The sequence below is a fragment of the Bufo gargarizans genome, chromosome 1, assembly GCF_014858855.1.
Source record: "Bufo gargarizans isolate SCDJY-AF-19 chromosome 1, ASM1485885v1, whole genome shotgun sequence".
In the NCBI taxonomy this organism is placed as follows: domain Eukaryota; kingdom Metazoa; phylum Chordata; class Amphibia; order Anura; family Bufonidae; genus Bufo; species Bufo gargarizans.
In genome coordinates this window covers 313,854,677-313,879,485 of record NC_058080.1, presented here as the reverse complement: position 1 = coordinate 313,879,485, position 24,809 = coordinate 313,854,677, and the positions used below count along the sequence as shown (strand labels likewise).

Here is a 24,809-nt window from a genome sequence, read left to right as displayed (position 1 = left end):
TGACTGAGAAGCAGGAAATGTAAGCCTGACTACATTCACAGTTGTACTGTAAAGTCTGTTTTCTGTTCCGTTATAGGAACAGAAAAAAAATGGTGGTAGTGCCACCATTGACAGACACCAACAGTGCTTGATGGACCCCATTGATTGTAATGCCATATTCCTGGTTTCTGCCATTTTTGCCATACAATGCAAATGTGCTGCGTTATTTTGGGGATGTGTTTCACATGCTGAGCAGCAGATAACTGGCTGTGTAGGGTCAGTCATTAGTAGATCTAAGTTGTCCATAAAGACAGTAATTGCAGCACCACTGTACCTTGTAGTAGAGTGGCATGCATGCAATGTCTGACAGGGAAAAGGCGTTATGGGGATTGCAAGCCTTTTACATTGGGAATGCCACCCATAAGCCAGCAAGCCTTGGCAGCATGAAAGCTGAACTGCACAGAGCTGGGCAAGATAGGGAAAATCCTAAATAATTACTTTTGAGTTGTGGTGTAATCACCTTGTATCTAGGAGCTTTTTTTTGTATATATTGTGAGAAGGTACAAGGAATCATCGTGGATGATGGGTACGTGTTATTGAGGTTTCTGGCCTCGGTGGAGTAAGAGCCAGTTTTTATGTGTTTGACACCTTGATACTTAGTATGGCTGTAATAGCTGATCCGGAACGGCTCTTACTGGGAGTAGTCAAAGTGCTGGGTGGGTGACTGCTCCCCATGTTCCAGGCCGGGTTTTGGCAAGCATAAAGACCAGCCTGCATTGCCAGGTGGGGAGGATTACCTCCGTCTGACAGTGGAGCTCAGGAGGTCTGTGTGCTGTGATCTGAGGGCTGTGTTGGGATCCGTGGCTTGAGCTGGTCTGGAGGGCTAAAACCCTGTGAGGGCGAACAGGCCGCCTAACGCCTGCTTGTGGACTTGACAAAGCAGAACTTCCAACAGGGTGTGAAGTAACATCCAGGAGAAAAGGTGACTCTTTTGTATATAAACTTTTCATGTGTGTGAACAATCACCAAGCAACTGGCGTTTTTGTTTTGCTTTCACGTGTGAATAAACACTGATGTTTTGAAGCAAGAACTTGTACTTGTACTCTCTGCTGCATCCACTAATCCTAACTACCAGAGCGAATATATATATATATATATATATATATATATATATATATATATATATATATATATATATATGCGGCACTGACTACAAATAGAAGAAAATGGGTGCACGTTCCAGGGGAATGGACTCCTTACCCCAACCAGTATAGCCAGAAAAAGGACGGCACTCTGGCAAAATTAAGGTGAAGTTAATCTTTAATCAACCATACGGTGCAACGTTTCGGCTCCAGAACTGAGCCTTTCGCTTGAGAGAGGCTCAGTTCTGGAGCCGAAACGTTGCACCGTATGGTTGATTAAAGATTAACTTCACCTTAATTTTGCCGGAGTGCCGTCCTTTTTCTGGAGAGATAGAGAGATAGATAGATATATTATATAGAGAGAGAGATATCTATCTTTATTTTCATGACTATGAAAATTGTAGATTCACACTGAAGGCATCAAAACTATGAATTAACACATGTGGAATTATATACTTATCAAAAAAGTATGAAACAACAGAAAATGTCATATTCTAGGTTCTTCAAAGTAGCCACCTTTTTGCTTTGATTACTGCTTTGCACACTCTTGCTCATCAAGAGAATGCCAAGAGTGTGCAAAGCAGTAATCAAAGCAAAAGGTGGCTTCTTTGAAGAACCTAGAATATGACATATTTTCAGTTGTTTCACACTTTTTTGTTATGTATATAATTCCACATGTGTTAATTCTTAGTTTTGATGCCTTCAGTGTGAATCTACAATTTTCATAGTCATGAAAATAAAGAAAACTCTTTGAATGAGAAGGTGTCCAAACTTTTGGTCTGTACGGTGTGTATGTGTATGTGTGTGTGTGTGTATATATATATATATATATATATATATATATATATATATTTATATTTGCATCTTACGGCCACTTTAACTCCCTAATGTTTTAGAACAGAGTTATTCTGATAAAATGTGTTTTATGTCAAGTGTCACTGACTTCATAGACACAAATATTCTCATGAGCCACCACCCAAGCACATTTTAGCTATTTTGCTCTCTGGGTGCAGTACTATCGCAGTATGTAGAACATTATTGAGAAGGTAGATACTGTACACTTCCCCTTCCACACGGACGAGAATTCCACGCAGGTGCAATGCGTGAGGTGAACGCATTGCATCCACACTGAATCTGGACCCATTCACTTCAGTGGGGCTGTTCAGATGAGCGGTGATTTGCACGCATTACTTGTGCGTTGCATGAAAATCGCAGCATGTTCTATATTCTGCGTTTTTCACGCAACGCAGGCCCCATAGAAATGAATGCAAGCAAGTGCGGATGCAATGCAATTTTCATGCATAGTTGCTATAGGAGATGAGGGATGAGTTACCTGGGACCCCATTTACTTATTTTCCATTATAACATGGTTATAATGCAAAATAATAGCATTCTTAATTCAGAATGCTAAGTAAAAGGTCCATTGTGGGGTTAAAAAAATAAAAGAAATGAAATGTGACTCGCCTCATCCACTTGATCGCGCAGCCAGGCTTTTTCTTCTTGTAGGACCTGGGTGGAAAACGACCTTTGGTGACATGGTGAGCGCGGTGACGTCGGCACAATTCCTGCTGAATGAAGATAGGTTATTCTATCTTCATATTTTCATTCAGCAGGACCTGTGGCGACGTCAGCACAGGTCCTTTTTCCAGCCAGGTCCTGCAAGAAGAAGATTAAAGACGACGAGCCCGGCTGCGCGATCAAGTGGATGAGGTGAGTTACATTTATTCATTCTTTTAACCCCACAATGGACCTTTTACTTAGCATTCTGAATTAAAGAAGGCTATTATTTTCCATAACCATGTTATAATGGAAAATAGTAAAATATACAGAACACTGATATCAAACCTGAACTTTAGTGAAGTTCGGGTCTGGGTACCACAATCAGTTCTTTATCACGCGCGTACAAAATGCATTGCAACCGCGCAATAAAAACTGAACATCGGAATGCAATCTCAGTCAAAACTGACTGCAATTGCGTAACTACGCGCACGATTTTCCCTGATTGCAGACGCAATGCATCCGGACATGCTCGTCTGCAGGGGGCCTTGCTGCTATTCCCTCAGTTGCAGTGAAAAAAAAAAAAAAAAAAGGCCGTCATTGTTGTCTTCCAAAGGTCTTTCAGTGGCCTCTCAGAGACAAATTAGGTAAAGAAAATATATTTAAAAAAATTATTTTAAAAAATCAAAAACCTTTTTAAAACTAAATAAAAAAATATATGATAAAATACAATTAAAAAATTAAATATTATGTGGCAAAAAAAATGAATATTATAAAAAATAGTGCAAAATTAGAGTGTTCACTGTCCCCCAACAGTCTTTTTATGAACAATTGGGGAACATATCATGTGGCAAAAGTACGGTATATTTAAAGGGAACTTGTCATCAGGATTTTGTGTATAGAGCTGAGGCCGCTAGCACATCCGCAATACCCAGTCCCCATAGCTGTGTGTGTGTGCTTTTATTGTGTAAAAAAAAAAAACAGATTTGATACATATGCAAATTACCCTGAGATGAGTCCTGTATGTGAGATGAGTCAGGGACAGGACTCATCTCAGGGTAATTTTCATATGTATCAAATCAGGTTTTTTTACACAATAAAAGCACACAGAGCTATGGGGACTGGGTATTGCGGATGTGCTAGCGGCCATCTAGCAGCCCATGTCCTCAGCGCTGTACACAAAATCCTGGTTACAGGTTCCCTTTAAAAAAAACAATAAAGTTCTAAAAAACAAACAAAAAACAAATATATAAAAATAAATTAAAAAAATTAAATAAAATACAAATAAAAGAAAAAACTTAAAAGGAAAAAGTGCAAAATAGTGTTCATTGTCCCCCAATAGACTTTTTATGACCTATTGGGGGATATATCATGTAGCAGAAATATATTAAAAATTAAGTTAAAAAAAAGATAAAAAAAAATAAAATTAATAAAAGAAAAAACACCCACACCAACCAAAACAGTCACCATTAACGCCCCATTCATGTGAAACTATATACAGACGTGGACAAAATTGTTGGTACCCTTTGGTCAATGAAAGAAAAAGTCACAATGGTCACAGAAATAACTTTAATCTGACAAAAGTAATAATAAATTAAAATTCTATAAATGTTAACCAATGAAAGTCAGACATTGTTTTTCAACCATGCTTCAACAGAATTATGTAAAAAAATAAACTCATGAAACAGGCATGGACAAAAATGATGGTACCCCTAGAAAACACAGAACATAATGTGACCAAAGGGACATGTTAATTCAAGGTGTGTCCACTAATTAGCATCACAGGTGTCTACAACCTTGTAATCAGCCATTGGGCCTATATATATGGCTCCAGGTAATCACTGTGTTGTTTGGTGATATGGTGTGTACCACACTCGACATGGACCAGAGGAAGCAAAGGAAAGAGCTGTCTCAAGAGATCAGAAAGAAAATTATAGACAAGCATGTTAAAGGTAAAGGCTATAAGACCATCTCCAAGCAACTAGATGTTCCTGTGAGTACAGTTGCACATATTATTCATAAGTTTAAGATCCATGGGACTGTAGCCAACCTCCCTGGACGTGGCCGCAGGAGGAAAATTGATGACAAATCTAAGAGACGGATAATCCGAATGGTAACAAAAGAGCCTAGAAAGACTTCTAAAGAGATTCAAGGTGAACTTCATGCTCAAGGAACATCAGTGTCAGATCGCACCATCCGTCGTTGTTTGAGCCAAAGTGGACTACATGGGAGACGACCAAGGAGGACACCATTGTTGAAAACGAATCATAAAAAAGCAAGACTGGAATATGCCAAACTACATGTTGACAAGCCACAAAGCTTCTGGGAGAATGTCCTGTGGACAGATGAGACAAAAATCGAAGTTTTTGCCAAGGCACATCAGCTGTATGTTCACAGACGAAAAAATGAAGCATATCAAGAAAAGAACACTGTCCCTACTGTGAAACATGGAGGAGGCTCTGTTATGTTCTGGGGCTGCTTTGCTGCGTCTGGCACAGGGTGTCTTGAATCTGTGCAGGGTACAATGAAATCTCAAGACTATCAAGGAATTCTAGAGAGAAATGTACTAGCCAGTGTCAGAAAGCTTGGTCTCAGTCGCAGGTCATGGGTCTTGCAACAGGACAATGACCCAAAACACACCGCTAAAAACACCCAAGAATGGCTAAGAGGAAAAAATTGGACTATTCTAAAGTGGCCTTCTATGAGCCCTGACCTCAATCCTATTGAGCATCTTTGGAAGGAGCTGAAACATGCAGTCTGGAAAAGGCACCCTTCAAACCGGACACAACTGGAGCAGTTTGCTCATGAGGAGTGGGCCAAAATACCTGCTGAGAGGTGCAGATGTCTCATTGACAGTTACAGGAAGCGTTTGATTGCAGTGATTGCCTCAAAAGGTTGCGCAACAAAATATTAAGTTAGGGGTACCATCATTTTTGTCCATGCCTGTTTCATGAGTTTATTTTTTTACATAATTCTGTTGAAGCATGGTTGAAAAACAATGTCTGACTTTCATTGGTTAACATTTATAGAATTTTAATTTATTATTACTTTTGTCAGATTAAAGTTATTTCTGTGACCATTGTGACTTTTTCTTTCATTGACCAAAGGGTACCAACAATTTTGTCCACGTCTGTACATATAGGGAACTACTTTATAATAATTTATTTTGGTGTCAGAATATTTAAAGAATAAAGAGCTATAGTTTGAAAAAAATATACTTTTTAAAAATGCCTTGTACAGTTTCCCTCAAAAATACTAAAAAATTAATTATAAAGCCCTATGTGTCATGTAAAAAATTGTTGCAAAAGTTATTTGGTAGTTCAACAAATAAGATAGTTACAGCCGTTTGAACCACTTGTGCTAAATCACAACAAAGTGTCTGGTTATTAAAGGGGTTGTCTTACTTTAGTAAGTGGCATTTATCACAAAGAGAAAATTAATACAAGCCACTTACTAATGTATTATTATCCATATTGTCTCCTTTGGCTGGATTCATTTTTCCATCACATTATACACTGCTCGTTTCCATGGTTACAGACCACTCTGCAATCTATCAGTGATGGTCAGGCTTGCACAATATAGTAAAAAGCACCAGCCTATGTGCGCTCCATGGTCCTGGCCACCAGAGAGGCTAATGCTTTTTCCTATAGTGTGTAAGCACGACCACCACTGATGGATTGCAGGGTGGTCTCTAACCATGGAAAAGAGCAGTACATAATGTGATGCAAAAATGAATCCAGCTAGCAAAGGAAGCAATATGGATAATAACAATACATTAGTAAGTGACTTGTATTAACTTCCTCTACTTACTGAGACAACCCCTTTAAGGACTTTTCAAGCCTGGTCATTAAAGTGTTAACCAATGAGCTCCTTCCCCACTAGTAAGTTAAAGTAATAATAGTAGGGGGTGGTAATAACCAGTAAGTGCTGGCCTCTGCAGTGAAGGAAGGTGCTTACTGGTTATTGCAGGGCCCCTATAACTGGGGGGCAGGAGGCAGTAATAACCAGTGAGCGCCGGCCTCTGCAGTGAATAAAACACTGATTGATGAATAGGGGGCAGGATGGAAGGAAATCTCGCCACCTTTCTGGTAAAAATTATTTTTAACCAGTTCCTGCAGCATGGCCCTGAAACAAAAGGTTCATATTTACCTGCTCCCCGATGCTCCGGTCTTCTGCGCTGCCCCCACTGCCTCCATCTTCTGGTCCCCGCTCTGTTTACACCTGTGCACGCCTAGCCATGGTCACATGCACCTCTCCAGCCAATGACTGGCTTCTGCAGTGACATGCTGCTTGTGGCCACATGACCCCTGAAGCCAGTCATTGGCTGGAGAGGTGCATGTGACCATGGTCATACACTGCCAGGTGAAAACTGCCGGGGCCCAGAAGATGGAGGCAGTGCAGAGGACCAGAGCGGCAGGGAGCAGGTAAGTGTATGTCTTCGGTTTCAGGGGCTATGCTGCAGCACAATATTCAGGACAATTACTGCTCCACATAGGAGCGCTCATATATTATATCTGGCCGGTATAATAGTGCCGCTGGTCAGTCAATGAACAAGGGATCGCTCGTTTGTCGGCTGATATTTTATCAGGGTCTTGCGTTGTAATCAGGAATGTGCTACCGATAATCAATATAACAATGAAGGCGGAATGACTGATCATTCCTCCCCAGTCACTTTGCATTGGCTTGTGTAATAGGCTGATGCAAATGAGCGCCAATCGACATTTTGATTTGAGGCCCCTTGAAATACAGCGACGTGAGAATGCGGCCCCCAGATAAAAAAAGGTTGTGGCCCCCCCCCCCCCCCCCTTCCCCCCGCTCTAGAGTCTGTGGTTGTTGGGATCCTTACATGTAGCTGCATGTTTCATTAAAATGTGATGCATAGAAGCTTCTAAATGCCTGACGTTAAAACATGCATGGGTGACAGTTAAAGGGGTTGCTCGGCAGATGTAAATGCCTTACAAAAAGGCTCTAAGTGATATAAAATAAAGCAAGCAATAATCACTGAATTGATACAGGCGCTCCCCAGGTCTCAACTCGGTCTCCTTCCTGGTCCCTGTCAGCACAAAGGAAATGACCATTTACCAATCTCTGGCTGCAGAGGTGATCCACCTCGGCCAGTAATGGTCTGCACAGTCATTTTCTGCATGTCATGAAAGACCAGATGGGGGGACCTGAGGAGCATTGAGATGAGAAGTATATTTTGGCATTTAACTTCTTCTTTACTTGTCTAGGTGCACGAGAAAGATGTCATTGGAATTGCCCATCATCCTCACCAGAATTTGATTGGTACCTACAGTGAAGATGGCCTTCTTAAACTCTGGAAACCATAATGGTTAAAACCATTGAAAGAGACTGATTAGATGACAGTAGTTTGTACTTTTTGTTTTTGTGACTGTTTGTTTTTTTTTCTATGGCAATATACAGTGAATATTCCAGGCATATTTTATGTCCACGTATACATGATGCCATGTTGGAAATACTCTGTAATACAAGTGATCAATTTGCTATAATCCTCATGCCATATTTTAAAATGGAAAAATATCATTCAAATATATTACCAATTTCAAGTTAACAGTTTGCCAGACTTCCATTTTGTGTGTGTATATGTGTCTTCCCCAAATTGAGAAAATGGCAAGAGCATGATGAGTCTGATTACTGTCAGTTCCTGGAAATTTGATGATGTCTGGTGCCTCTCTGATCGTTTCCCTTGAGTAGAGAAATTATTAAAATGGGCATGCGTGGTCAAGATTACCCTAACAACTCTAAGTTATCTTTAAAATATTCTGTTTTCTAATGGGAATATTAGGGTTATGTTTGTGTTGTCACATATAAGGTAGGCCAGATATCCCACTCCCCTCAGGGAACTGTTAAATTGGGTTCCTCATACTGTAGAACTGCTTTAGCTCTCCTTGCCCGTAACATGTAAACAGTGTGGTCCTACGTGATATTTTTTTTTTTTTTTTTTTTTTTTTTTTTTTGTCCTCCAGATTTGTATGTTGAAAGGAAATTTGTTTTGGACTTCTTGGTCACCACCTAATAGTTTTGTCCGAGCTCTGAACTCGCTCATCTCAGAGGGGCTGCCTGGGTGAAGAAGGGGATATGTCCATCAGTGCATTTCATGCTCCGATGCTCTCCCTTGCCTTATGTTGCATCTTGCAGGGCGCAGGCTCTTTTTTTTTTTTTTTTTTTCTAGCTCAAAACATAGAGATACAAAAATGAGCATCTCTGGCTCATCATCCTCTGACTCAGAGCAGGAATCAGACTCCGAGGATTCATCTGGGTCTGATTCAGAATATGAAAATTTCCTCTTCTCCTCGGAGGACACAAGAGTTAGTAAAACCTATCGGGGAAACTATGGGGCTTTCGGATGAGAGTGCAGAGGTCCATCCAGGACCAAATGTATAGCGGACTGGAACAAAAGAGAGTATTTCCGGTCCACAAAAACATGCAGGAATTGTAATTTCCAGTTCCAAGTACTTCCCTTTTGGAATCACCTCCGCCCCAAGAGTGTTTACCAAAGTAATGCTAGAGCAGGGATTAGCAACCTTCGGCACTCCAGCTGTTGTGAAACTACAATTCCCAGCATGCTCCATTCATTTATATGGGAGTTTTAAGAAGAAAAGGGCAAGTAGGCGTGCTGGGAGTTGTAGTTTCACAACAGCTGGAGTGCCGGAGGTTGCCTACCCCTGTGCTAGAGGTAGTGGCTCATTTAAGAAGGCCATCATCTAATTATACCCTACCTGGATGATCTGTTGATCATAGGCAACTCAAAACAAGCACTCGAAAACAATCTGTTTTTAACTTGTCAGACACTGTATCAGACAGGTTGGTTAATAAACTGGAAAAAGTCAAATCCTTGCGCATCTCAGAATTTAACTTTTAGTGGTCCGTCTAGATTCTCCTTGTCAAGAGACCGTTCTTACAACCCAGAAAGTAATGGGGATAAGCAAAATAGTGACAAGATTTCAAAACCAATCTGTATGTACAATCAGGGAAGCAATGAAGCTACTGGGTTCCCTGACCTCATGCATCCCAGCTGTAAAATGGGCACAGTTCCACACTCTGATCCTACAACAGTGAATGTTAGGGTGTTGGGACAGAAGTCAGGAATCACTAGAGGGGAAAATTCAAATCCCTTTGCTAGTAATTCAGTCCTTGCAGTGGACTGAAATAGTCAGAGCATCTGTTAAAAGGAGTTCCATGGAATCCCGAACATCTGATTATTATCACAACAGATGCAAGCCTTTGGGGATGGGGAGCGCACTGTTCTCATCTCTATTCCCAAGGAAAATGGTCCGACAGTCAGAAATCTTTCTTCAAACCAAAGGGAGTTGACTGGATGGGATTTTGAACTGGCCTTTTCAGCTAATCCCCAGGGTTTAAAAAAAGATTTGGCTAGACAGGGCCCATGTGATTCTAATAGCCCCTCTATGGCAGAAAAAAACCTTGGTTTCCATTGCTGAATACCTTGTCAGTCCAGAGCCCATTGATTCTTCCTTGGAAACAAGATCTATTGTCTTGAGGTCCGATCTACCATCCCAAAATAGAAAGCTTACATCTGACAGCCTGGGACCTGAAAGGATGATATTGAGGTCAAAGGGTCGGTCAGAAGGCATTATCGATACCATGTCAGCAAGCAGAAAAGATGTAACTTCAAAAAGTTACCGCAAAGTTTGGAGAAAGTTCTGCAGTTGGTGTATTCAAGAAAATACTTCTTCCCAGAAGTTTTTGGTACAAGCAGTTCTAGGCTTCCTGCAGTCAGTCTTTGAAAAGGGATTACATCCAAATACATGAAGGGTGCACATATCAGCATTAAGTGCTGTATTTGGAGAAAAAATTGCGGAGCACCCATGGGTTATCCGTTTTTTGAGAGGGGCAGATAGGTTAAGACCATTTGTAAGAACTACGGTTTCCCCTTGGGCCCTCAATTTAGTACTATCAGGTCTGACAAATGCCCCCTTTAAACCCCTGTCAGAAACCTCCTTGAGATATGTCACTAAAGACTTTATTTTTGGTGGCAATTACGTCAGCGCGTAGAGTAAGTGAAATTCAAGCTCTAAAGATAGTGAAACCCTTCTGCATCGTGTTTTCAGACAGAATTGTGTTCAGATTAGACAATTCCTTTCTTGCCAAAGTGGTATCAAATTTCTACAGACAAGAAGAAATTATTGTCCCATCGTTTTGCTCGAACCCAAAAACAGAGGGGAAGAGAATTTTCACAAGCTGGATGTACGTAGGGCCGTGTTACTCTATCTCGAAACTACAAGAACGTTCAGAAAGACAGACTATTTATTCGTCCAGTTCAGTGGAGCACATAAAGGGCCTAAAGCCACAAAAAAACTCATTATCCAGATGGATAAAAATGGCGATCTTAGAATCGTATAAGTCGTTAGGTATTCCTCCACCAAAATCTTTTACAGCACATTCCACAAGAGCTGTTGCAGCATCCTGGGCTGAGAGGGCGAGTGCCACATTAGAACAGATATGCAGGGCAGCAACATGGTCAAGTCCTCATACATTTATTAAACATTATAGCGTGGATACTAGGGCTAGTCAGGAGCTCGCTTTTGGCAGAAAGGTGCTTCAGGCCATAGTCCCTCCCTAAATAGGAGTATTAATCTGTTATATCTCATGGTATGCCGTCACGGAGGATGAAAGGGAAAAACCAAATTACTTACCGGAAATTCCCTTTTCATGAATCCTCCATGATGGCATGGATTTCCCACCCCCCAAAAAAGTGTATATGTATGTATATAGAGATACACATATAGGTGGAGTGTGTTGGTGTGAATGAAAAAAATAAATACATTAAAAATATATATATATACACAAAAGAGTCCAAGGCAGCACACAGATATCCGTGAAAAAAAGGGTATTTATTCACCCATGTGTAGACCGCAACGTTTCCGCTCACTCTATGGAGCCTTTGTCAAGCCATAATACAAAGTGCAAATTCAAGTGCTTATAAAGCATACATAATTAACAAAAGTGATTGCATAATTATATCTCAATTAATACAAAAAGCATTAATAAAAACTGTGAATCTCAATTGTACCTGATTATATTATAAAAGGCAGAATCAAATATAAAAAAAGTGCTATGTGCCACAAATATTGACCAATAACAATACACCGTATCAATACATACGATTATAGTGCACTAACATCATCAATTAATATTCTCCTACAGGTGTACATGATTGTGTTAATTAAAAAAGTAATTCATTTGATATGGAATTCTCACATGTTGCTGGAGACTGCAGGATTCAGTCGGCGTCCGGAACTCGATATTGCGCAGGCGCGGGGAATGTTACATCCCGCAAGACTACCCATAATGTACAGCAGCCAATGGCCCACAGTCAGGATGGCGACTCGGCACCACACACGAACTGGGCATGCTTGTTTCCAGGAAAGGGCAGGCATGATCAGACAGGCATAGAAAAAAGTGACTGGTCACCTGACAGTCATACATAGTAACGGACCGATTACACTGGTCATTTCCTGGTTACTCATTCATACTAGGGGGATCCAGCGGTGTAATACAGGCTGATAATTGAACAATTTCTCATCTATGATGCCACCAGATTTAGCCTGCAGTAACATATCTCTGAGGTCTCTCAATAATACAAACTTAGGGTCATTAGAGATACACATTTCTATCTGCCAACTGGGATAGAATTTCTTGCACATAGCGGTCTGTGTGCATGACCACAACCCCACCACCTTTGTCAGCAGACTTGATGGTGAGGCTGCAATCCGGGAGCGCACTGTGCCGCAATGAAGATAACTGACCTGTTAATACAAATACAGGAGGCAGGTGCCGGAATCAAATAGTTGTCACCCGACCTCTATGACGGGTTAACTGCAGCGGATCGCAGCTCCCTGTCATAGAGGTCGGGTGCCGGCTATTTGATTCCTGTATTTGTATTAACAGGTCAGTTATCTTCTTTGGAGGCGCAGTGGCCACAGCCCCTCCCCCCCCCCCCCTCCTCCTGTCTCTCTGCTTATTGGCGGCTTCTCCACTGCGCTGCTGAGAAGAACCTTGGCGGCGGGGCAGAGAACTATGATTTCCTGTGCCCCGCCGCTGTATTTAATGGCAGAGCTGCGGCGGCGGATCTAGTCGCAAATGGCGACAAGACTAAAAAGTCTTGTCGCCATTTGTAAATTCTAAGTCGCATTGGCGACCATTTTGGTCGCCATCTGGAGCCCTGTTCTACATGCAAAACTATGCACTTATCACTGAAGCGATAGCATTTTCACATAGAGATGTTTTTTCCATGCTTATAAAATAACACATATTACTGGTGTCTTTATAATCATATTATATTTTGCTTGTGAATAAAGCAGTAATATGTAGATTAGCTTTCTGAGCAGATCTCAATGTGGTAAAGCTATAGTACATAATATGTAGATGGTAGGACACTACTCTGCCCTCCACGTGCTGATCTAGCCCTGTTAATCAAGGGGAGTGGGGAGTGTGCATAGCATAGGGGATGTTACAAAGTAGTGCTCAAAGGATTCAGGCCAGCTTCCTTGTTCTCCAACTTCTTATTTGCATATGAATAAAACACAGATTTCTCTGCAGCTGTTTAGTGTACAGAAAAAAGAAAGCTATAGTCTTAATCAGCATGATGAACCCTACCTGGTTTAAATGAGTTTATCCTGGTGACAGAGCTTCTTTAACAACCTGGCAGACTCCAGTAACTGTCCTTTATGAGTGTCCACAGAAACAGGAACCAGGCCATGCAGGGCCATCATGGGAGAATGTCTATGACTTCTCCAAGCTGTTAGTTTTTCCCCTCGCCTCCCCAACAGCACCACCTGGAGGTTACTCTTTCTCCTTAGGGACAGGAAACAATTAGATCAGTGCATAAAAGCCCCTTCACCTGCTCCAGTTGTTTCCCGTCCTTTAGGAGTGCAGGATCGATTCAGTTCAGAAGAGGATTGCACAGCCTTTGGGTTTGTTAGTTTGAGAACCGAAGGGCTGTTGCAGGAGATAGGGGCTCGGGATTACGGCTGTTCCTCCTACCTCTTGGTATAAGTCCGGTGGGTGTCGGCAACCCCGGGCTGTTGTATTCCCTACTCAGGGGAGCAGAGTATGGTGTTGTTGGATGGGGGCATTTCCTAAAACCGGGAACTGTGGGAACGTTATTTCTGGCACCACATGTACAGCAATGATGGGGCATTGGGACGTCATCACGCTGGAAGGCAGATTGCAGAGTGATGACGTCAGGACGTAAGCGACATACCCGCATAAAACAGGAAGGGAACAGCTGAAAGATGCGTTCCCTGCCTGTTATATCGTAGTAATCCTCCGATCTGGATTGTGGTATGTCTCTAGTCGCAGAAAGCGATGCTGACTGGAAATTTTCAGATCCCCCCAGGCCCTCGAGTTTGGTAGCAAGGTTTTTTACAGTAATAATTCACGGTTATTACACTAAGTCTCGCGAGACTTCAGGAAGTAATAACTTCAGCTCATCAGAGCCAATACATTCTAATACTGTACAGAGCTCCCGCTCCATACAGTATTACAATTAAGTTTTATGCAAATCCACTTTGGATGAAGCATCCGAAGTTGATTCACTCATCCCTACTTCTGATAATACCTCTGGTCGCCAGTTATGTTCTATTGAAGAAATACAATCAGTTGAAAAACAATAGAGCAACCATTAATTTGGAAGAGAATTAAAAAAAAACTTTCAGTCCAGGATCAAATGTTTCTGGGATTGGGTGATGGGAAAAATGAGTTTTTCCAGTACAAAATAATATTAAAAAGAGAATACAAAATGAATGGAGAGACCCAGAAAAAAGACAAGTCACGTCTAGGATGTTCAAAAGAAAATATCCACTTACAGAAGAGGAGGTTTTCTCATCTCAGGCAATGGGGGCATATCGCTAGGATATGCCCCCATTGTCTTATAGGTGCGGGTCCCACCGCTGGGACCTGCACCTATATCGAGAGCGGAGCCCCGAAAGTGAAGGAGAGCACACTGCGCATGCGCAGCCACCCTCCATTCATTTCTATGGGGCTGCCGAAAATAGCCGAGCGCTGGCTCAGCTATTGCCGTCTGCCCCATAGAAATTAACGGGGGCATGGGCATGCCCCCATTGTCTAAGATGGTAATACCCCTTTAAGGCTGATGCTCCTGTAGTGAAATAAATCTTTGCTACCCTTTGAATACTTGGGGCTGCGCAAAGTGTGAGTCCCTTCTTAAAAAGACTTGGGAGTCCTACAGCCACATTCAGACCCGGTATCTCCGCCACTAATACAGCCCAAACCCTATCCTTATGGTTATCGCAGCTTGAGGAACATATTGATTCAGGTACTCCCAGGGATGGTTTTGATTCCCATTCTTAAACAAGCAGCAAATTTCCTAGCAGATGCCTCAACAGATATTGTTAAACTGTCAGCAAGATCTTCTGCTTTAGCAAATGCCCTCCCGTAGGGCAGTCTGGCTTAGATTTTGGTCAGGGCATGCAGCTTTAATCCAGTGTGAAGGTGACAGAGTTTTTTGTTCATTATTAGATGACATCAGAGAGAAAGCTTCAGATAAAAAGAAAGGCTTTCCAACAGAATAAAAAAATTGTCATCAGAGAAGATCTTTTCGTTCGCAAAGAGATACAGTTGCAAGAAAAAGTATGTGAACCCTTGTAAACATTCACAGTGCAGGTGGAAAAAGTATGTGAACCCTTGGATTTAATAACTGGTTGAACCTCCTTTGGCAGCAATAACTTCAACCAAACGTTTCCTGTAGTTGCAGATCAGACGTGCACAACGGTCAGGAGTAATTCTTGACCATTCCTCTTTACATAACTGTTTCAGTTCAGCAATATTCTTGGGATGTCTGGTGTGAATCACTTTCTTGAGGTCATGCCACAGCATCTCAATCGGGTTGAGGTCAGGACTCTGACTGGGTCACTCCAGATGGCGTGTTTTCTTCTATTTAAGCCATTCTGTTGTTGATTTACTTCTTACTGCTTTGGGTTGTTGTCCTGTTGCAACACCCATCTTCTGTTCAGCTTCAGCTGGTGGACAGATGGCCTTAAGTTCTCCTGCAAAATGTCTTGATAAACTTGGGAATTCATTTTTCCTTCGATGATATCAATCCGTCCAGGCTCTGACGCAGCAAACCAGCCCCAAACATGATGCCCCCACCACCATACTTCACAGTTGGGATGAGGTTTTGATGTTGGTGTGCTGTGCCTCTTTTTCTCCACACATAGTGTTGTGTGTTTCTTCCAAACAACTCAACTTTGGTTTCATCTGTCCACAGAATATTTTGCCAGTACTGCTGTGGAACATCTAAGTGCTCTTGTGCAAACTGTAAACATGCAGCAATGTTTTTTTTTGGATAGCAGTGGCTTCCTCTGTGGTATCCTCCCATGAAATCCATTCTTGTTTAGTGTTTTACGTATTGTAGATTCGCTAACAGGGATGTTAGCATATGCCAGAGACTTTTGTAAGTCTTTACCTGATACTCTAGGATTCTTCTTCACCTCATTGAGCAGTCTGCGTTGTGCTCTTGCAGTCATCTTTACAGGACCGCCACTCCTAGGGAAAGTAGCAGCAGTGCTGAACTTTCTCCATTTATAGACAATTTGTCTTACCGTGGACTGATGAACAGCAAGGCTTTTGGAGATACTTTTATAACCCTTTTCAGCTTTATGCAAGTAAACAATTCTTAATCGTAAGTCTTCTGAGAGCTTTTTTTGTGCGAGGCATCATTCACATCATGCAATGCGTCTTGTGAAAAGCAAACCCAGAACTGGTGTGTGTTTGTTACAGCTGCCCTGCCCTGTAAAAAACACCTCTTATCTCATCTCATTAGTTGGACTCCAGTTGCCTGACACCTCACTCCAATTAGCTCTTGGAGATGCCATTAGTCTGTGACACTGTGATTGTCTATTGTTGTGACTTAGATGAAGATCATATCACATTTTATGACCAATTTGTGCAGAAATCCATATAATTCCAAAGGGTTCACATACTTTTTCTGTAATAAGCTTGACCAGAAGCAAAAAGGATCCTCCTCTTCCTGGCAGTCTTCTAAAGGCAGAGGGTACATATTTAACCCTGAAAAATCTTCCCGTCATTGTTCCCAATGACGCCCGATTTCCCTTGGGGAGGGAGATTAAAAAACTTTGCCCCAGCCTGGGAAAAAAATCTCCCTGGATAATGACTGTAATCAACTTAGGATACCAGTTAGAATTTACAAAAAAAAAGATTTCTTGGAAACAAAAAATTGGTAGGAGTAGATCAGAATGCCTTGGAAGATCAAATTTCTCTAATCTTACAAAAAGCAGCAATAATCTCAGTACCTTTTTAGCAAGAAAATAATAATATGGATTCTTCAGGGCCATCATCAACCTAAAAGGCTTAAACAAATACACTCACCTAAAAAATTATTAGGAACACCTGTTCTATTTTTCATTAATGCGATTATCTAGTCAACCAATCACATGGCAGTTGCTTCAATGCATGTAGGGTTGTGGTCCTGGTCAAGACAATCTCCTGAACTCCAAACTGAATGTCAGAATGGGAAAGAAAGGTGATTTAAGCAATTTTGAGCGTGGCATGGTTGTTGGTGCCAGGCGGGCCGGTCTGAGTATTTCACAATCTGCTCAGTTAAAGGGATTTTCACGCACAACCATTTCTAGGGTTTACAAAGAATGGTGTGAAAAGGGAAAAACATCCAGTATGTGGCAGTCCTGTGGGCGAAAATGCCTTGTCAATGCTAGAGGTCAGAGGAGAATGGGCCGACTGATTCAAGCTGATAGAAGAGCAACGTTGACTGAAATAACCACTCAATACAACCGAGGTATGCAGCAAAGCATTTGTGAAGCCAGAAGACGCACAACCTTGAGGCGGTGTCATGCCCCACTCTGATGATGTGTGGAGGTCAGCCAGGATAGCAGCACGAGTTTAGTGTTTGTGTTGGTGCCGTGCTGGATCCGCCTCTCATCAGGTGCACTGGGTGGAGTCATTAGTTTAAATGGCCTCCAGCCAAGTGTTCTGAGCGGATTATACTAATCATTGTGGTCTGGGAAGCTTGGAGGGAAGGTTGGCTGTCTGTTCCTGCTCTGGAAGATAAGTGTCATTTCTAGTTTGGTTGTTTGTGTCAGCTATCCCATCCAGGTTCTGTGCGAGCAGGCTGCTCATATTTCCCCACTTCACCATCTCAGGGAATTCAGGGTTTTGTCAGCCCAGGCTGGAGGACACATCACACCTACCTTCAAGGTCTGCATGTGGGCTGAGCAGTGCAGGGAAAGAGGTCAGGGATTAGCGAGGAGGTGACCCTTCCCCTGTCTCTCGTCCAGAGCCTGGTTGGTGCGTTATCTGTTATACTGAGTGCACGTCCGCCGTGACAGGCGGATGGGCTACAACAGCAGAAGACCCCACCGGGTACCACTCATCTCCACTACAAATAGGAAAAAGAGGCTACAATTTGCACGAGCTCACCAAAATTGGACTGTTGAGGATAATGCACCATGTCTCAAAGCTTGAATCATTTCAAATTGGTTTCTTGAACATGACAATGAGTTCACTGTACTAAAATGGCCCCCACACTCACCAGATCTCAACCCAATAGAGCATCTTTGGGATGTGGTGGAACGGGAGCTTCGTGCCCTGGATGTGCATCCCTCAAATCTCCATCAACTGCAAGATGCTATCCTATCAATATGGGCCAACATTTCTAAAGAATGCTATCATCACCTTGTTTGTTTGAATCAATGCCACGTAGAATTAAGGCAGTTCTGAAGGCAAAAGGTGGTCCAACACCGTATTAGTATGGTGTTCCTAATAATTCTTTAGGTAAGTGTATATACGGTACAAAAATGCAAAACGGAGATGGTAAAATCCACTTTCAATCTTCTTTCAGAAAATTGCTTTACGGTAACTAAATCTGACAGATGCGTACTATCATCTACCCATACACGCAGAATATAAATTAAAAAAAATTGCGACCAGCAGTCTGCCTAAGGGTCCTACCATTTGGTCTTTGCTCAGCCCCCAGAATATTCACAAAAATTATGGAGGAGGTATCGGGATTCCTAACATCACAAAAAAATATTGCTGATTTCCTACCTAAGAGATCGACTTATTTGCGTCAAAGGAAAACAAGAAAGTACAGAAATTCTTCTCCGTCATACCTGGATCAGCCTCTACAGGTGGATGCTCTAGCAAGTCAATGGCCTTAAGGCCTTCTGTACGCTTTTCCACCATTCTCGGTAATCCCCAGAGTTCTAATGAAAACACTGGAGGACAGAGCTTAAATAATCCTGAAAGCTACTTTCTGGCCAAGGAGGGCCTGGTTTCCTGTTCTCAAAACTCTATAGAAAGAGGACTATTGGTGTCTTATATCCTATCCCAGGGCCTAGTGCTACATCTAGACATACCTCAACTCCATCTGACAGCTTGGAGATTGAATGGGCAATCTTAAAGAGTAAAGGTCTATCTGATGCAGTCATAAATACTCCGATGCAGAGTAGAAAAAAAATTACATAAAAAATATACCTTAGGGTACTTTCACACTTGTGTTTTTCTTTTCCGGCTTAGGGCTCTTTCACACTTGCGTTCTTTTCTTCCGGCATAGAGTTCCGTCGTCGGGGCTCTATGCCGGAAGAATCCTGATCAGTTTTATCCTAATGCATTCTGAATGGAGTGAAATCCGTTCAGGATGCATCAGGATGTCTTCAGTTCCGGAACGGAACGTTTTTCGGCCGGAGAAAATACCGCAGCATGCTGCGCTTTTTGCTCCGGCCAAAAATCCTTAAGACTTGCCGCAAGGCCGGATCCGGAATTAATGCCCATTGAAAGGCATTGATCCGGATCCGGCCTTAAGCTAAACGTCGTTTCGGCGCATTGCCGGATCCGACGTTTAGCTTTTTCTCAATGGTTACCATGGCTGCCGGGACGCTAAAGTCCTGGCAGCCATGGTAAAGTGTAGTGGGGAGCGGGGGAGCAGCATACTTACCGTCCGTGCGGCTCTCGGGGCGCTCCAGAGTGACGTCAGGGTGCCCCAAGAGCATGGATCATGTGATCACATGGCACGTCATCCATGCGCATGGGGCGCTCTGACGTCATTCTGGAGCACCCTGGGAGCCGCACGGACTGTAAGTATACCGCTCCCCGCTCCTACTATGGCAACCAGGACTTTAATAGCGTCCTGGCTGCCATAGTAACACTGAAAGCATTATGAAGACGGATCCGTCTTCAAATGCTTTCAGTACACTTGCGTTTTTCCGGATACGGCGTGTAATTCCGGCAAGTGGAGTACACGCCGGATAAGGACAACGCAAGTGTGAAAGAGGCCTTAGAGTTCCGTCCTAGGGGCTCTATACTGGAAAATAACTGATCAGTTTTATCCCCATGCATTCCGAATGGAGAGCATTCCGTTCAGGATGTCTTTAGTTCAGTCTTTTTGACTGATCAGGCAAAAGATAAAACCGCAGCATGCTACGGTTTTATCTCTGGTCCAAAAAAACTGAGGAGTTGCCTGAATGCCGGTTCCGGATTTTTTTTCCATAGGAATGTATTAGTGCCGGATGACACCGGAAAGACTGATCCGGCATTTCAATGCATTTTTCTTACAAATGCCATCAGTTGGCATACGTTTTGCCAGATCCGGCAGGCAGTTCCGGCGACGGAACTGCTTGCATGATCACTCTGCCCCAAGTGTGAAAGTAGCCTTAGATCTTGGAAATCTTTTTTAGTGTCGGTGGCGGAAGTATGGTATCCATCTATGCTCCCGAACGTCAAAGTGGTCTTGGACTTTCTTCAAATAGGCCTGGATGAGATACAATTGTCAGCATTAAGTGCCCTCATGGGAGTAAACTTGGCAGATCTAGAATATGTTAAAAGGTTTTTTAAATGGACAAATAGAATTCGTCCTACTTTTAGAACAAAAGTGCCTTTATGGGACTTAAATCTGGTCCTTTTGGTTTTGATGGAATCTCCCTTTGAGCCCCTTGCAAATATCTCAGATAGGGCATTGTCCTTTAAAACTGCCTTCATCCTGGCAATTACTACGGCCAGAAGAGTAAGAGAAATTCAGGCTCTCTCTATATCTCCTCCCTATTTACGTTTTTGGAAGATAGAATAATCCTGAGGCACTCTCCTAGTTTTCTTCCTAAGGTAGTCTCAAAATTCCACTGCCAACAAGAAATTTCTCTTCCTTCCTTTTGTCCTCAGGCAGCTTTAGAAAAGGAAAAAAGATTCCAAAACCTGGATTTCAGAAGATGTGTCTTACAGTATTTAGAGGCAACAAGTGACGTTAGAAAGTCAGATGAATTATTGGTTCAGTTCCTGGGTCCAAATAAGGGAAGAGCTGCAAGCAAGTCTACCATAGTATGCTGGATCAAGCAGTGCATTATTCTCTGTTAGAGGGAAAAGAACATTTCTCCCCTGAAAAAATTGATAGCTCATACCACTAGAGCGGTTTTCACATCTTGGGCAGAAGGTGCCTCTGCCTCCCTAGAAGAAATTTGCCAGGCAGCCACATGGTCAAGCACACGACTTTCTTCAAGCATTATAAGTTAGACGTTTTATCTAACAAAGACTTCGCTTTCGGTAGGAAAGTTTTGTCTGCCATTGTCCCACCCTAGAAAGATACTCTTAATCCTCCAGGTGGTGCTGTTGAAAATTACACCTCCACAACAGCATGGAGAATTCCCGCCCTGATTTTTTTATTGCATTTTATTCTAGATGAAGGGGAGGGGCTTTTATGCGCTGATCTAATTGTTTCATGTACCTAAGGAGGCGGGGTAACCTCCGGGTGGTGCCATTGTAGAGGCTAAAGGAAATACTCCAATTACCAGTAAGAGTATTTTTTTATGTTTTCCTCATCATAACATCCAGAGTTGGTTTTTCCCACTTCTCTATCAGTGAGGAGAGTTGAGGCTCCACTTCTCTGGGTAAAGTTCCCTGCAGCATGTTTGTTGATAACTTTTGGTAAATTAGCTTGACTGAACAATCATTTGGTGGTTGCTTGGGTAAGGTTCGAAGTGAGCTAAGGCCAGTCTGCTAGAGAGAAATAAAATTCACTGGCAAATTTTTCCGGCTGAGCTATATAGGGGGCAAGATAATTCTGATGCATGGTCCAACCCTACTCTCTAATAATTATGTCTGCAGGAATGTTCTAGCAATGAAAGATGATAATTACTCTTACCGGTAATTGGATTTTCCTTTAGCCTCCACAACGGCACCACCTGAAGGAATAACAGAGTAACCATTTTTTTTTGGGGGGGGGGGGGGGGGGGGGGCAAGCGCAGACAAAACCTTCCTACCCAGGGCTGTGGAGTCGGTAGATAAATGCGCCGACTCAGACTCCGACTCCTCAGTTTTTTGTACTTCCGACTCCTCTGTATTTAATATGCGAATGTATTTTATACATTCTTTGAAGGAAAGAAAGGCAACATACATGTCATTACCAAATGACTACTGGCTGGGAAGCCAACAGTCTACTGTATTGAACAGTTTAAGCAAAAGACAAACACAATGAAAACAACAGTTTTATTCATTTTTTTTAATCAAGTGGCTGGATAGTAGCAGCAGGCATAAACATCAGGAACTTTACAAGTTAAAAAATACAAACCACATTATTTGGTTGTTTTAGAACAAAAACAAAGCTTATCTATATGAACCAAAAACTAAATCTGTAAAACCTAGAAATGGTTTATATTAATCTTAAAATGTACCGTATTTTTCGCCCTATAAGACACACCGGCCCATAAGACGCACCTAGGTTTTTGGGGAGGAAAATAAGAAAAAAAAATATTTTTAACCAAAAGGTGTGCTGTGTGTTTGGTGGGTTTGGAACTAATGATGGTCTGTGGATGGCACTATTACTGGGGATCTGTGGATGACGGACACTGTTATGGGGGGGATCTGTGGATGACGGACACTGTTATGGGGGGGATCTGTGGATGACGGACACTGTTATGGGGGGGATCTGTGGATGACGGACACTGTTATGGGGAAATCTGTGGATGACGGACACTGTTATGGGGGGATCTGTGGATGACGGACACTGTTATGGGGGGATCTGTGGATGACGGACACTGTTATGGGGGGATCTGTGGATGACGGACACTGTTATGGGGGGATCTGTGGATGACGGACACTGTTATGGGGGGATCTGTGGATAACTGACACTGTTATGGGGGGGTCTGTGGATAACTGACACTGTTATGGGGGGGATCTGTGGCTTGCACTGTTACAGGGGGGGTCTGTGGCTGACACTGTTACAGGGGGGATCCGTGGATGGCACTGTTACAGGGGGGATCCGTGGATGGCACTGTTACAGGGGGGATCCGTGGATGGCACTGTTATGGGCTGGGGGTCTGTGGGTGGCACTGTTATATATGTGCCATCCACAGACCCCCCAGCCCATAACAGTGCCATTCACAGATCCCCCCCCCCCCTGTAACAGTGCCATCCACAGATCGCAATCCGAACCGCCCCCCGCCCCCCCCCCTTCTCCCGCCCGCCGCTGCACAAAATATAAGTTGTCATATTGAATTAATAGTTATTAAACATGCCCCCCAACTCCTATTACTACCTTTCATCCTAATCGCTGCTGTAGAAATCAGGCAGGCAGGACGGCCGGCCGGCGCGTCTCACTGACGTCACTTGCCTGCGCCGCCTACTTCATTCATAAAGTAGGCGGCGCAGGCACGTGACACGAGTTACGCTACCGCCCGCCTGGCCTGAATTCTACAGCAGCGATTAGGAGGTAAGGTAGTAATAGCAGTTGGGGGGCATGTTTAATAACTATTACTTCAATATGAGATCTTATATTAGTATACCGGAGCGGCGGGGCGGTGCTATACTACACTGACTGCACCGCCCCGCCGCTATTGCCGGCCCCCAGCTCCTCCCAGTCCCTCCCCGAGTCCCCGCTCTGCTCATACATCGCAGCTTGCGATGTAAAAGTGGCAGCATTCGCCCCATTTTGGGGGAAGAAAAAGTGCGTCTTATGGGGCGAAAAATACGGTAGTTACAAGGCTTAGCAAATGCAAATCAATTCAATGTAGAATTCTAAGGAAGAGAATTGCCTCTGCCAGATCTTCTTTCATAGAGGCTCTTAAGTCAGACTTTATTATTTTTGCGGTTACGTGAGGCACTGCATGCATTGGCCTTTATTCTTACAGTAGAGAAGTCATTAATTATAACTGTTTATGAATTCGGACATTTAAACTTGCTTTTTTTATTTTTTATTCCAATTTAAATTTAGTAGGAATCGGAGTCGGTTCATTTTTTGCCGACTCCGACTCCAGGTACCCAAAATTGACTCCGACTCCACAGCCCTGTTCCTACCGAAACATAAACTTATAGTGCCTAAAGAAAGTACAAGGGCTCGACCAGGTGGCGGCCCGACAAAATTTCCTCAAGAGAGGCAGAGGTGCCTTCAGCCGAAAATGCTGCCAATGCTCTGGTGGAATGAGCCTTCAGATTAGCAGGAGGAGAAATCCCCTCCCCCCCCTTTTCATAAGAAGGAACAATACAAGACTTAATCCACCGAGCAATGGACGCCCTGCTAGCTGCCATCCCCCAATTAAGTTCAAGATATTGAATCAACAGCTGGTTTGACTTCTTCAGGTTCTTTGTAGATTCTAGGTACTGAAGCACACCTCTGATTTCCAGGTTGTGGAATAACTTCTCTATTTCCGAAACCGCCTGAGAACAAAAGGAAGGGAGAGATATTTCTTGTGGACAGTGGAATCTAGACACAACTTTAGGAAGGAATTCTGGGGCATGTCTCAAAACAATTCTATCCTCAAAAATTGTTAGGTAAGGTGGCATGATAGAAAAGGCCTGAATCTCCCCCTATCCTCCTAGCCATTGTAATGGCCAACAACAAAAAAAAAATCTTTAGTGTCAACATTCTCAAGGGTATATCACTGATAGGCTCAAAGGGGGATACATCAAAACAGAAAGGACTAGATTCAAGTCCCAAGGCTGAACAGAAGATCTAAGCTTTGGGCGTATTCTACATGCTCCTTTAAAAAATCTTCTAATAAGATCCAGGTTCGCCAATGTTGTCCCAATGAATGTGCTCAATTCTGCAACTTGAACCCTTAAAGTACTCACTGTCAGACCTTTGTCAAGGCCTGTTTGGAGGACGTCTAGGATCACTCCAATGTTTGGGGCTATGGAGGGTTCCCAGGCGCCATCCACAAACCGCAAGAA

At 42.9% G+C, this 24,809-nt stretch overlaps 1 protein-coding gene across 1 annotated transcript in view; it reads left to right on the top strand.

Annotated features, from left to right (window-relative positions):
• SMU1 (SMU1 DNA replication regulator and spliceosomal factor) overlaps positions 1-8,190 on the top strand; it is a 32,621-nt gene extending 24,431 nt beyond the window's left edge. The window contains exon 12 of the mRNA XM_044305453.1: positions 7,850-8,190. Within this exon, the coding sequence (XP_044161388.1) occupies positions 7,850-7,948 (99 nt within the window). The 3' untranslated portion in view covers positions 7,949-8,190. The remainder of the gene's footprint in view (positions 1-7,849) is intronic.
• Positions 8,191-24,809: the final 16,619 nt, after the last annotated feature.